Source organism: Callospermophilus lateralis, chromosome 10 (assembly GCF_048772815.1).
Source record: "Callospermophilus lateralis isolate mCalLat2 chromosome 10, mCalLat2.hap1, whole genome shotgun sequence".
Taxonomy (NCBI): Eukaryota; Metazoa; Chordata; class Mammalia; order Rodentia; family Sciuridae; genus Callospermophilus; species Callospermophilus lateralis.
Window position 1 is genome coordinate 121,824,993 of NC_135314.1, and position 14,590 is coordinate 121,839,582.

At 33.3% G+C, this 14,590-nt stretch overlaps 1 protein-coding gene across 2 annotated transcripts in view; it reads left to right on the forward strand.

Annotated features, from left to right (window-relative positions):
* Window positions 1-14,590, forward strand: part of Pik3cb (phosphatidylinositol-4,5-bisphosphate 3-kinase catalytic subunit beta) — a 134,231-nt gene that overhangs the window by 86,070 nt on the left and 33,571 nt on the right. For both annotated transcript variants that reach the window (XM_077110355.1, XM_076867579.2), the window contains 5 exons: window positions 666-917; window positions 2,295-2,391; window positions 7,248-7,378; window positions 10,276-10,326; window positions 13,592-13,780. In XM_077110355.1, coding sequence (XP_076966470.1) covers window positions 666-917; window positions 2,295-2,391; window positions 7,248-7,378; window positions 10,276-10,326; window positions 13,592-13,780 — 720 coding nt within the window. The remainder of the gene's footprint in view (window positions 1-665; window positions 918-2,294; window positions 2,392-7,247; window positions 7,379-10,275; window positions 10,327-13,591; window positions 13,781-14,590) is intronic.

A 14,590-nucleotide genomic window follows, 5' to 3' on the forward strand; every position in this document is an offset into this window, starting at 1 on the left:
CATAGTTTTTAGTTATTTTTGATCTTAAAAGTGTATCATTGGGCAATTTCTTTATTTTTAGTTCCACTTTTGCCACTCACATTTATATTGAAGGTAATTAGGTCATAACTTAAAAATATATATACAAGTGACTGAGTAAAATTTTTTGAGAAATCTTACATATGTTCTGAATGTGAGCCTTTAGGGCAAAAAAGAACAGTGATGTATGGAATAATCATAGGTATAGATAAAATATCTTAGTTGGCTCTTGACTTATAATGACAAAATCATAGATTATAAGCTTTGGAGCCTTCTCATTCCTCCTTTCTTTCTCAGATATACAGAAGAGTCAGACAAGACTCCAAATAAATGAAGTTAGTGGTAGTTAAGCGTCTGAGTAGTTTTTATGTTTATTATGTTTGTTTCTTTAACACTGTTTTAACCATCAACACCCCTGGCATTTTGACCAATATTTGATTTTTGTAGATGCTCTACCTACTTAATGAAAACAAGTTAAACTAAGCCTAGCTGAGTGAACAGCTTACTGATCAATCACAGTGTGATAGACTTATAGAGAAACAGGCATTCCATAATTTGATGTTCACATTTCTTCGTTCTCCAGAGAAGAGATGTTTCAGTGGTACAATTTTCATGATTTGTATTTGTTTTCTTCTCTCCCATTACAGGTTCATGTCAGGGCTGGTCTTTTTCATGGTACTGAGCTCCTGTGTAAAACCATCGTAAGCTCAGAGATATCAGGGAAAAATGATCACATTTGGAATGAATTACTGGAATTTGATATTAATATTTGTGACTTGCCAAGAATGGCTCGATTATGTCTTGCAGTTTATGCAGTTTTGGATAAAGTAAAAACGAAGAAATCAACAAAAACTATAAATCCCTCTAAATATCAGACCATCAGGAAAGCTGGGAAAGTGGTAATGATATTCTAACTTCTGAAAAATTATTTATACAATAGGATAATTTAAAAACTTTTTGAAATAATTGAGTAATATAAGTTAAATTATATCATTTAGTGTTGGTCCCTAAGACCTGTCTTCAAGAAGTCAGTAAATCTTTATGATTATGCTTTATTAATTCATGTTCTTTTGGCAAATTTATTTTAGTAAATTTCATAATGTGTTTCATGACAAGTATAATATGTTTTGGAAGATAGAGATAAAAGAGAATGAAGATATGTCAAAATAACTGGTCCACAATCTCTTAATCAAAATTCCAGGTGCCAGATATATTTGAGAATTCACAATTTTGTGTATTTTAGAAAGATCAGAGATCATACCTCACTCAACATACTTTATGAGGTCTAGGGCACAAATATGTAGTGAAACACATCAGTATTTGGAGTAAAATATATGAATATTCATGCTAAATGTGGCAAATAAAGACTATCATTAGCTTCTTGTCATCTCTGGCCAGTTTTGCTGTCACATTAGTTATGAACAAAATTTTAGTTTTCAGACCTTCTTGGATTTTGAAATCCTAAATAAAGGCTGATATATCTATTCTCATATTTTCATCTCCTATTTCGTATTTTTAATCAAGTGTCTTTCAGTTTTTTCTTTTTTTAAAAAAAGTTCTTCTGGGGGAGTAAGAATGAATTTTATGTTTTTAAAAATCTAGTCTCTATTTATTTATAAAACTTTGTATCCTTTTTTTCTTAACATGGGAATTAAGCATTTCCTCTGGTTATTATCATATATTCTTCTAAAAATAAATTTTAATGACTAAAAAAGTCACATAAAGTAACTTTCTTAATTTTTATTTCTATCTTTCTTCAGGATTTTTCTCAAAGTGTTTGAGTATTTATGAGGATTTTGATAACATCATGGCCAAATTAATGAATCTTCAAATGTCTGCATTAAAGCCCTACTAGTTCAGTGTCTCCTTTTTGGCTATATAAATGAATTCTACAAACTATAGAGACGTTGTCTCCTCCCACATTAAGATTTATATAAGCTAAAAGTACTTAAAGCATAACCTGATCTATAGCACTCATTTTTTTTAATCATTAAAATTTCCTCATTATTTTCAAAGATTCTATAGAGTATATTCCATTTTATGAATATACTGTTTTATTGTAGTATATTAATTTGCTTTTAGGATTTTCCTTAGCCATTATAAAGGTGTTAAACATTTTGGCAGATAATGTTTTGTTTTCATTTGGGGTGATTTTTTGGAAATCATTTGGGAATTCAGAAATTTCTAGAACTAACATTGAAACAAAGGGCATAAACATGTTCACACCTTGAAGTTCATTTTTAGCATATTTATTCATTGATTTCTTTTTTCAACAGCATTATCCTGTAGCATGGGTAAATACCATGGTTTTTGACTTTAAAGGACAGCTGAGGTCTGGAGACATAATATTGCACAGCTGGTCTTCATTTCCTGGTAAGATTTACATCTAATCCTTAGTGTTAAAGAGTTACTAGCTTTTGGTTTGTTGACTAGTTACTGTATCTTTTATGATTCACTCTTCTTGTATTTTAGTAAATAAACTGTCATTTTGTGTCTTTGTGATATAAAACAGATTTACATAGATTATTTATATACACTCATAAAATGATTTGATTCTTTTTTGTTTCATGTTTAGTTTAGTTTAGTTTAGTGGTGGGGATCGAATGCAAGGTCTTATGCATACTAGGCAAGTGCTCTACCATTGAGCTTTATCCCCAGTTGAAAATATTTTATTTTTATAGTTTTTTAAAAAAATCCTCCTAAGGAAGAATGTCTTTCTTTTTTCTTTTCTTTTTCTACATTTTATTAGTTGTCAAGGACCTTTATTTTATTTATATGCAGTGCTGAGAATCAAACCCAGTGTCTCACACATGCTAGGCAAGCGTTCTACTACGAGGTACAACCCCAGCCCAGAATGTCTTACAACCTTTATTGTTTCTAGTTGTGCTAACTAGTACTAACTAGTAGAAGGAGCATTTACTAAAATGGGATAGGTAATAAAAACCCTTATTAATTGGCTTTAGTCTAAAGTTTGAGGTAAGTAGAGTCCTTTCCACAGCATTTCTCAAATATTATTTAAAAAACCCTGATCAAATGAGGTAGATAATTTATTATCTTTTTACTGATGAATAAAGTAAAGATCACAAAGTATAAGTCAATCTTGCCTTATGGGTCCACACTTAGAATTTGAATGAAAGACTGCTCTTTCCATTATTCTATACTGCTTTACTCAAAATTTAGAAATTTTAATGTCAAGTTTCTATTTATAATAGTGTTTTTATTTCTCATTTTCTGTCTTTATAGTTTGTTAATGTGTTTGGTAACATTGTGGAATTTGGGGGGAGGAGTATACTGAGTATTGAACCCAGAGGTACATTACCAGTGAGCTACATCCCCAGCTCTCTTTTTATTATTTATTTTGAGACAAGCTAAGTTGCTTAGGGCCTTACAAGTTGCTGAGACTGGCCTTGAACTTGCAATCCTCCTTCCTCAGCCTTCTTAGTTGCTGGGACTATAGGTTTGCGCCACCACACTTGGCAACCTTGTTAACTTATTAGATTTTTTAGAGTATTTTGTGACAGACATTTGAAAATTTTATTTTAGGAATTGCTACCTGATAAATTATTTTTTGATAATTAGTTATTTCCTGACACTTAAAAACTCTATGCAAGCCAGGCATAGTGGCACATGCCTATAATCCCAGCAGCTCTGGAGGCTGAGACAGGAGAATCATGAGATCAAAGCCACCCTAAGCAAAAGCAAGGCGCTAAGCAACTCAATGAGACCCTGTCACTAAATAAAATACAAAATAGGGCTGGGGATGTGGCTCAGTGGTTGAGTGCCCCTGAGTTCAATCCCTGGTAAACCCTCCCCTCCAAATATGCAATATAATATGTGTGTGTGTATGTGTGTGAGGGTGTGTGTGTATGTAAATAAGCACTTGTGTTTATCTTATATCTACCCTCTGCTGCTTAAACTTCCAATAATATTCACTAATCATGCTATTCCTCAAATATAGGAGAGCTATGAGTATTTGACACATTTCTGATGATGAGCTATATTTTCACAATAGAGTGAAAATTATACTTTCTTGAAAATCCCACTCTCACACATGTGCTCCAGAACCTACAAACAACTTGATAATTATCATTATCAATGAAAATGATGATTTTTGATGGTATTAACTTAGCATTACCTTGAACCTGACTTCATCTCTTAAAAAAAGTATGATAAAAATAATAAATGAACAGAATTAGCTTTGCCTGTATCAGCTCTAGAATTGTCATGTTTATTCCAACAGAGGCAAACAAGAAACAAAGCAACTACAAATAATCTGTCATCCAAAGTCCCTAGGTTTTCATTGCAAGCTATATAATCACATTTATTGGTTTCTTTTGTATCTTTCCAGAATTCTTCATGTATGTACACTAGGAAATACAAATGTAGATTTCTATTTTTGTCCCTATTCTTATACAAATTAGAATTTTCTAATCAGTGTGCATAGAGAATTACCTTTTTGTTGTTGTTATGAGAATTAGCTTTTGATACTTCAAATAATATAATGAATAACCCTAAGTGCAGATATATGTCTAAAGTAAATTCCCAGAAGTGGATTTTTTTTGTCAAAGAATAAATACATTTGTAATTTCAGTAATTATAAATTACTCTCCAATAGAAATTGTACCAATTTTTACTCTGAAAATACTAAAACCCTACATTTGACTTCAGATAGGTTCAGATATGTCGTATCTGATTTCAAATGATGCACGAATTAGTGTAATACTGCTGGAGAGCACAACTGTGGGATTATAATTTACTGATAAATCAACTCTGAAAATGTATAAATAATCAGAATTGGCTTCCATCAAGGTAAAAATTGAATCTATAAGACTGGAAAATCTTAAATAAGATGAACAAAAGATTAAAGAAATGAAATTTATAGTTTTCCTACCCATTTTTTCCCCTTGGCACTATGGATTGAACTCAAGGATGCTCTACCTCTAAATTAAACCCCTAGCCCATTTTGTTTTTGTTTTGAGACAGCTTCTCACTACCCTACTGAGGCTGATCTTGAACTTGGAATCCTCCTGCCTCTGCCTACTGAGTAGCTGGGATTATAGTTGTGCACTACTGTGTCTGGCAACATTTTCTGTCTTTGGGAAATCATTCCAAGTGTACATACTTTATGGACATTAGGTCTAGAAAGAATGGACTTTTAAATTTCATTTTATTTTTTTTTAGAACATACAGAAAGAACAACTGTTATAAAAAATCATAAGAAAACAGATGTTACTTTAGAGAGGGGAGACCTAAAATTGTACTCTTAACTCTATTCTCTCATCTGGAGTTTACTTATCTGTTAAAGTAGAAAGTTATATTATCTGAACTTCAGGGTTTTCTTGCAATCCTAAGATTACATGTTCAAATCCATGAATGGACCATGGTTAGGTTGGTGGAGAAGAAAGGAAGGAGTGTCTTTTGAGGAAAAATGTGACTGGTAAGGTAAAAAGAGTACCACTTGGAAGGAGTACTGCAGAGACACCAGAGAAGTTATTTGTATTAGGAGTTGCAGGATAATAAAGGGAACATTACAATGTAGATTTGACAAGAGGAATGTCATTGACTCTTTGAATATCAGCGTGGATACTGTAGTGATCGTGAAAACCAGATCATATGTGATTAAGAGGTTCACATGGAGAGAGAGCCTTCAGAATGGCAGAAAACCTTTGCCACCATGCACTTCAGAGAATGAATCTCCAGGATATATAAAGAACTCAAAAAAAAAAAAAAAAAAAAACAAAAAACTTAATACCCCAAAACCAAATAACCCAAATAATAATGATTGAAAGAACTGAACAAGCACTTCACAGAAGAAGAAATACAATCTGTCAACAAGTATATGAAAAAATATTCAATATCTCTAGCAGCTAAAGAAACACATATTAAAATTACACTGAGATTTTATCTCACTAAAGTAAAAATGGCAATTATCAAGAATACAAGTAACAATAAATGCTGGTGAGGATGTGTGGGAAAAGATACACTTATACATTGCTGATGGGTCTGCAAATTGTTGCAACCATTTTGGAAAGCCATATGGAGATAACTTGGAATGGAACTACTATTTGACCCAGTTATTGTACTCCTTGGCTTATACCTAAAGGACTTAAAATCATCATACTACAGTGACACTGCCACATCAATGTTTATAGCAACTCAGTTCACAATAGCTAAACTATGAATCAGCCTAGTATCCTTCAGCAGATGAATGAATAAAGAAAATGTACATGTACAAAATGGAATACTACTCAGCCATGAAGAGAAATGAATTATGGCATTTGCCAGCAAATGGATGGAAATGGAGACTATCATGCTAAGTGAAATAAGCCAATCCCAAAGAACTAAAGGCCAAATGTTTTCTCCTATATGCAGATGCCAAATCACAGTAAGGTGTGGGCAGGGAAGACTAAAAGTTCATTGGATGAGATAAAGGAGAATTAAGGGAAGGGAGGGGAAATGGGAATAGGAAAGAGAATAGAATGAATCAGATATTACTTTCCTGTGTGCTATATGAGTACACAACAATGTAATTCCACGTAATGTACAACCAGAAGAATGGGAAGTTATATATTCCTTATATGTATAATATGTCAAAATGCATTCTACTGTCATGTATAACTAATAAGAAAAGCAACAAAAAGTCCACATGTGGTGATAAAATGGTTTCTGTGGGTTACCTAGTTTTGATATAGGGAGAGCAGTTCCAGTTAAGCTTTTTTCAGAGTCAAGAAGCCTTATTCAATATGAAGAAGGAGGTAAAGTATTTATTGATTTTTGTTAACTTTCTTTTATTTAAAGATGTGTACAAACTCATACAGAAACTTTATTCCAAGCTCTAATAGAAAGCTAGAGACTTATTGATAGAACAATCTGCCAGACTTTCTTAAGTGACAGTACTGTTTGTGTCATTTACATGGGAGAAATACCTTATAGTTTTATTTGTGGTTGGGGGATACCAGGAATTGAATTCAGGGGAACTCAACCACTGAGCCACATCCCCGGCCCTATTTTGTATTTTATTTAGAGACAGGGTCTTGCTGAGTTGCTTAGTACCTTGGCTGTTGCTGAGGCTGGCTTTGAACTTGAGATCCTCTTGTCTCAGCCTCCCAAACTGCTGGGATTACAGGCGTGTGCCACTATGCCTGGCTCAGTTTTGTTTTTGTTTTTGTTTTTTTTTAGTTTAGTTTTGAAAATGTTTCTTAAGAATCAAAATTATTTGCATGTTTTAGATGAACTTGAAGAAATGTTGAATCCTATGGGAACTGTTCAGACAAATCCATATACTGAAAATGCAACAGCTTTACATATTAAATTTCCAGAGAATAAAAAACAACCTTATTATTACCCTCCTTTCGATAAGGTAAGCTAATTATTTAGAGGACCACTGTGCATGAAATAATTTAAAGTGTTATTTCCTGGCTCTGTGTGTTTGCAGTTTGAGCTCAACATGTCTACTTCGCTTTAAAACTTAACATGAGTTAATGGTTTGGTTCAGTAACAAGGCATGGCAGGGAACCTGCAAGCCCTATGAGTTCTGGTGATATCATTGACCAAGTAAGGCATGGCTTCTGGAGTTCAGGTTCCTCAGTTATTAAGTGACAAAATTGTAATTGTTCTGAAATCATTTTCAATGTAAAAAGGCCATAAATACTTTAATATGTAACTGAACACATAAAATGTTCAGTGAAACATATCTAACATGTTGATTCAGAGATTAAAGACAAAATCACTATTGTTTTAGAGTTGATATTCAAAGACTGGATTATTTATGTTGAATATTACTATTTGTAGGACTTCTTTTATTTATTTATTTATTTATTAGCTGATGGCCTTTTTTTATTGGTTGTTCAAAACATTACAAAGCTCTTGACATATCATATTTCATACATTAGATTCAAGTGGGTTATGAACTCCCATTTTTACCCCAAATACAGATTGCAGAATCACATTGGTTACACATCCACATTTTTACATAATGCCATATTAGTAACTGTTGTATTCTGCTACCTTTCCTATCCCTATTTGTAGGACTTCTTAAGGTAGCATTTGTATAGAGTCTACATAGGGACTTCCATTTACAAATTTATTTCCTTAGTATGTGAACTGCATGTCTTAAGGATAAGGAGATTATCTGGTGAGGACTGAAAATAGGATTTTGATAATTTTTATGTTCGGAGAGCTAAGATGTCATATTTTTATCTTCAGGTTTGGCATCCTTGTTTCAGACATGGTTGATGTGGATTTTTATGCAGAAATTTTGAATAAATTCTCAAAAAATAAACAAGTTTCTTTTTTTTCTTAATCCAATTGAGAATAAACTGCCTTTAAAGATGTTTTACTAAACAATATTACAAATTAATCCACATTAAACTTAATTGCATTTTAATATTTAACACTAAATCCTGTAGAGTTGTTGTTTCACATGGGAGGTATTGGGCATTGAACCCAGGAGCCTCACCTATTTAATAAGCAAGCATTCTACCACCAATCTGCATCTCCAACACTAAAGGAGATGTTTTAAAAGTATTATATACATTTAATTTATGTAATTTGGTGTTTTTTATATCATTTTCACTTTAATTTGATTTTATCTACCCAAGAGGTAACTTTTCACTTCAGGTCCTTTAAGAATGCTTTTCTGACTGATAATTTACAACCAAATTAAATTTTGTGTTTCTTATAATTGAAATCCCAAATATGGTAGGACCCATATACTTTAGTATGCATTAAGTAGAAAAAAGTACATTTTGATTCATCCATTATGTTTTTGTGGTGATTTTAGTTGACCATGGATAGAAATTTCTCCATAAGCTATAACTGCTTATGCTACATTTAATATAATGATTCTTACTGTGTTCAGTTATGGTTTGTATTCTACAGTCAATTATAATTTACTTGGGATCAAATGACATGGTTTTTGAAGCATTTTTACAAATATAGCATCCCATGTAAATGTAAGTGGATTTAATCTAAGATTTTAAGAAAAGTCAAGTTTTTTTTTTTTTTTTAGAGAGAGAAAGAGAGAATTTTTTTTTTTACATATTTATTTTTTAGTTTTTTTCGGATACAACATCTTTGTTTGTATGTGGTGCTGAGGATTGAACACGGGCCGCACGCACGCCAGGCGAGCGCCCGAGAGGTCAAGTTTTTTAAAAATATATTTGACTGCTGACCATAGTCATCCATAACTGGTCACTAAATTTTCCTTTGCCTTTCTAGTCTCTTGGGAAGGCTGTCTTGAAGAAGTTCAGTTAGGAATAAAGATTTTAGTTTTTAAATATGTATAAATACATTTATATTTAATTGGTTTTCCTTTAATTTTGCAATTATATATGCTTATTATAAAATAAGCAATACCTATGTAAAATGCAAAAGTTCCCATAGGTCCTATTCTTTTTATTTAATTTTGTTGCTGTAACCACTTGCATACATTTTGCTTTTCAAGCCAATTTTATGGCTCTTGCTTAATTTTAATAAGTATAATCTCACTTTATCACAGCAACCCTATGAAATAGGACGGGAATTATCATGCTATACATGAGAACATAGATAAATTATTTACTCAGAAATAGGAAATGGATCTTCTGATTGTTTTTCCACTGATCTTCCACTAGACCAGTGAGTTTCCTTCTTTTTGAGATTGAGCACCCCCTTTAAACTTAATGAATTTAAAAAATATTTTTAGGCTTTCCCTAGTCATTACTTTTACTTTCCTTGTTGGTTTTTTTTTGTTTGTTTGTTTTGTTTTGTTATTGTTATTTGGTATTGGTGCTGAGGATCAAACCCAGGACTCAGCAAGTACTTTCCTACTGAGCTAAAGCTATACCTTTAGCCCAACTTCTGCTTTTGTTATCTGTTACTTAAGGTGAAAAGGGAGAAATGACAAGAACTTGTTCTACATTTAGTAATTCTTATAAACACTTGCATTTTTTAACCAAAATTTGTTTATCTATATTTCAAAAAAAGTGTTACATATATATGTATTTATATATTTACTTATTTTACCTACAGGTAATCCTAATGTCCCCTAGGAGTTGCAGTCTCTTACAGTAATATCACTGTTTCCCTGTTGCCAAAGGTTTGAAGCACTTGGGAAGCACCATTTTGCTTTTAAAAATTCATGTTTCCATTGTAAAATGCAGAAATGCCAGACCATAATGTAGTCTCTTATAATCTAAGTACAGGCATAGTTATGTACACTTAAAATTCTATGAATATGGGAATCAAATTTTAACTTTAAAACTTTTTTTAAAACAGATTATTGAAAAGGCAGCTGAGATTGCAAGCAGTGATAGTGCTAATGTAGCAGTAAGTATCAAGAGTTTTAAATGACTGTCTTCTTATAGAATTGTATGCATTATTTTGTACCTTCATCTCATTTATGGTAGTGAACTTGTGGAAGACCATAACTCATATGCAAGAACAGTATGTGAGTGTGGGTAAGTATGCATATACTGAGTTTTATTAAATGGCAGTTCAGTTTGTGGACCATCTGTGCACTGTTACTAAGCCATTTTGCAATGTAAGTGCAGGTTCAGCCATCTCTAAGGGATGTTGTTGCACCTTGGAGATTAACAGTACTCTTAGTGAATGTTACTCATTTGAACAAAGAGACTGTTATCTTTGTGAAACAAAGCAAGTGTTATAAGGACAAGAAAGTGGTGTGAAGATCTGTATGTCTTCCATTTTGAAATTCTGCCATGTTTAGCATACAGTTCCCATTTCATAATTTAATATTTCTGCTCTAGCTTCCTACTTTGCTATGATACAGGCTTCAGGAACACAAAAGTGAGACTAGAGGCCATGCCCCAGTCTTATTTAGAGAATATTGTTAGTATGTTTTCATTTCTGCTCCCATCTCATTGGCCAGATCTCACAACTATAACCAAACTGCAAGCCAGATTGGGAAATGCAGTCTTTAACTGGGCCATCAGATGCATGGCTAAAAGTAAGCCATCCCATTATAGGAAAAAGTAACAGAATGGATCTTTAAGTTTTTTAACTTTATAACTTAAGACTTTGTTTGAACTCTGTCCTAATATTCACCTTTCTTGGTCTCACATAACAACTTTTAAGTATCTTCAGCAAAACCATTTTACACATAGAATATTAATGATATAGAGTCTAGGAAGCCAAATAGAGATAATTATGTATGTTTTTCTCATTCTCAGAGTATCAAAGCATTGCTTGATGTTTACTAGTTGGAGAGGTATCTGGCCTAGGCTCATTTCTGCTTTGCCATGAAATCTCTCAGAATCTCACAGTGCAAGTCCCTTTTACTCCTTCCATATTAATGTCTCTTAGCTTAAATTTTGTCTTTTGAATATTAATGCTTGACCCAGGAAGGTGGATCACGAGTACCAGTTTAGAAAGGCTCTGGGTCAGGTTGGGACTTCAGGATCTGAGTCCTGCCTGCCCCCTCATCTTTTTTCCCCTATCATTTTTGTGTTCTAAGAGTTGCTGGAAAGAAAAACAAAAGAAAAAAAAAAAAGAAGGTTAAAGGTAATACTCTTTTAATGTACCAGAAGGTTAATACTGGTATACACTTACCAACTTGTCAGGTAATTATTAAAACAGGTCATTACAGTTTAACTTTAAGTTAAGTCTTGGTTCTAATGCCTCTTTAGTATCCATGTGTTACACTAAATATTGCTCCTTGAACCTCAGAGACTTGTAAATTAATTTTCACTATTTCTGCCACAATCTTGTACCTTACTTAATCAGAGTGTTCCCTGAATACTGATTTAGTAATCTTATTCAGATCTTTGGGTGTGTGTGTGTGTGTGTGTGTGTGTGTGTGAAATAAATAAATTTAGGTATGTAGTACAATTAAGAAATAGACCAAAAATGAAAGTCTCTATCTATAACCTCTGTGTACTCTTCTCTCCAGAGCTGTATAAAGAGTTAAGTTTGTAGTTACCAATATTGTTTAGTGTAAATGTCTTTATTTTCCTCCATTTTAAGAAGTGAGATCATTTTTATATAGTTTTATCTTTTTTATCTAATACACTTTGCGGATATGTTAGCATGAATAGGTCTTCATTTTTCACATACTTCAATATTCTGTAGTTATATTCATTAGTAACCGTTAGTTATTCAACATACATATTCCTATTGATGGATGTTTTTCTTATTTTCAGCTTTTCTCTATTAAAACGTCTGCAATGATCATTTTGTACATACTGCTTCATACATCTGTGTATTTTGTAGGATCAATTCCTAGAAGTGCTTATCATTATGTTGGTTTTTCTTGACTAGTGAGAGACTTTCTGGTCGTCTGCCTGTAATGTGTCTTAAGTAACTGTAGGAATTATAGTATCCCAAATGAGAGGACTTCTATGCATTCTGGAATCAGTTGACTTCCTAGGGCTCAGTACCCATGCTTCTCACCTAAATCTGGGATTGATACCATAGCTGTTCCGTCTTAGCACAGAAAGAGAAAGGAGTATGCTTGACTATCTACAGTCCCATAGTGGTCCTCTTTGTGATTGCCAGTGGCTCCCTCCCACTCCTTGAATGCCTTGATTCTGAGCTAGAGCTCCCCAAGGATCGTGTGCATAGCATTCTCACTACTACATGGGTTAAGAATATCTGATCTCTTGTCCTGTCTGCATTCTGCATTCTCTCCTTAAAAATTTCTGGTGTCAGGCACTCTTTGTCATTTCCTAGGGCTCTTTTTGGCTATTATTTTCAAAACAACATGTTTTATACTTTATGGGTCCTCCCCCAACCCTGGTGCTGAATATAGTCTACAGTTTGTGCTCACTGGGCAAGCACATTACCACTGGGCTACATCCCCAGTGCCACTATTTGGGCTTGTGGATGAGAGGATGAAGAGAACTGTGTTTTCATGGCATTATACACATATGTACATGTATGTATATATGTGTGTATATATACACACAAACACATATGTATGAAGAGCAGGTTCCTTAATAAGATGATGGAAGTTTCATTTATTGAATTATGTATACATATGGTTAATTGGATCTATGCAAATTTATCATCACCTTATTAAGGTATTTAACCTGCTTTTGACCTGCCCCTCCTCCCTCCAGGGTCTTTCAGTGTTGTTTGGGTTGACTTCAAACTCCTGGGCTCAGATGATCCTCCTGTTCACCTTCATCCTCCCTGTCTGCACCCAAACCCTAACAGAAAGTTCTTCATTTAAAGAGATTTTGAGCCCAGGTGACATCTATTTATTACTTTCATTTTTTTACCTTATACATTTGGGTCATCTTAAATTCTGTTCAAATAATGAGTAACTTGGTTTTTAACCGAAATGCACTCCTGCCACCTAGCGTTTGCACATAGATTTTTTTTTAAATGTTAATCTTTTTTCCTTTTTTAGAGCTACTTTGATTCTTCATGTTTAGCTTATAGATTTAACATTGAGCAATTAAAACTTTTTAAATGAATCCACTTTTATTTTTTATCCACTTGTATCCTTTTAGGGAATTATGTATTTGTATTTCACGTCATAAGTGTGTATAAACTCGTATATAGAGTTGTTGAATGTTTGCCAGTGATATTTGCATAATTAAATTCTGTAATGAGTATTTTACTCCTGTAGAGTCGAGGTGGAAAAAAGTTTCTTGCTGTACTGAAAGAAATCTTGGACAGGGATCCCTTGTCGCAGCTATGTGAGAATGAAATGGATCTTATTTGGACTTTGCGTCAAGACTGTAGAGAGAATTTCCCACAGTCACTGCCAAAATTACTCCTATCGATCAAGTGGAATAAACTTGAAGATGTCGCTCAGGTAACAAAATGTCATTTCTGTAGCTCCTTTTAGGTGCATATGTTTCTTTGTTAATTTTATATAAAGTGTCCTTTCCTTATAGGTTGACTTCCATATGTTGGATAATTTTCCTTAGGAGAAATTTTGAAGTTTTAAACTTTAAGTCCTCTAGTCCATCCTTATATATTGGACCAGAAAGTTTCAAGGTTTAAAAATCCCAGATTCTAGATAGAGTTGCTGTATCTTTCACTAAAGACAACCAAAACATTGGTTTTGGGTAGTCACCTATGAAAAGAAGCACTTTCTAGGTCTTAGGCACCTTTGCCAGTTCTTCAGTGAACCCCTATGTGTGAATGAATGTATGTATGTATTTTGTGTTGCTGGGGATCAAACCAGAAGTGCTTTACACCTGAGCAATATGCCCAGCCTTTTACTTTTTTTTTTTCACCCTAAGACAGTGTCTCCATAAATAAAAGCTGGCCTGGAACTTGCAATCACTGAATTATAGGAATGTACCACAAATCCAGCTGACTGCTCTAAAATGAATATTGTTTGAAAATTACCACTATCATGGAAGTTAATTTAGCTCTATTGTAGAAGTTGATGTTAAACCATTCAATTCAATCTTAACATTCACATGTATTGGGTAGTATTGATAAATATGTAACTTTAAACATAGATAAATATGTCATTCAGGCAGAATAGAGAAGGGGAAAATGTTTTGCTCTTGAAAAGCAGCCACATTTGCACTCCCTGATATAATTATCAAGACTGTTAAAAAGTACTCTAAGCTGGGCTCGGTTGTGTACGCCTATAATCCTAGCTGCGTAG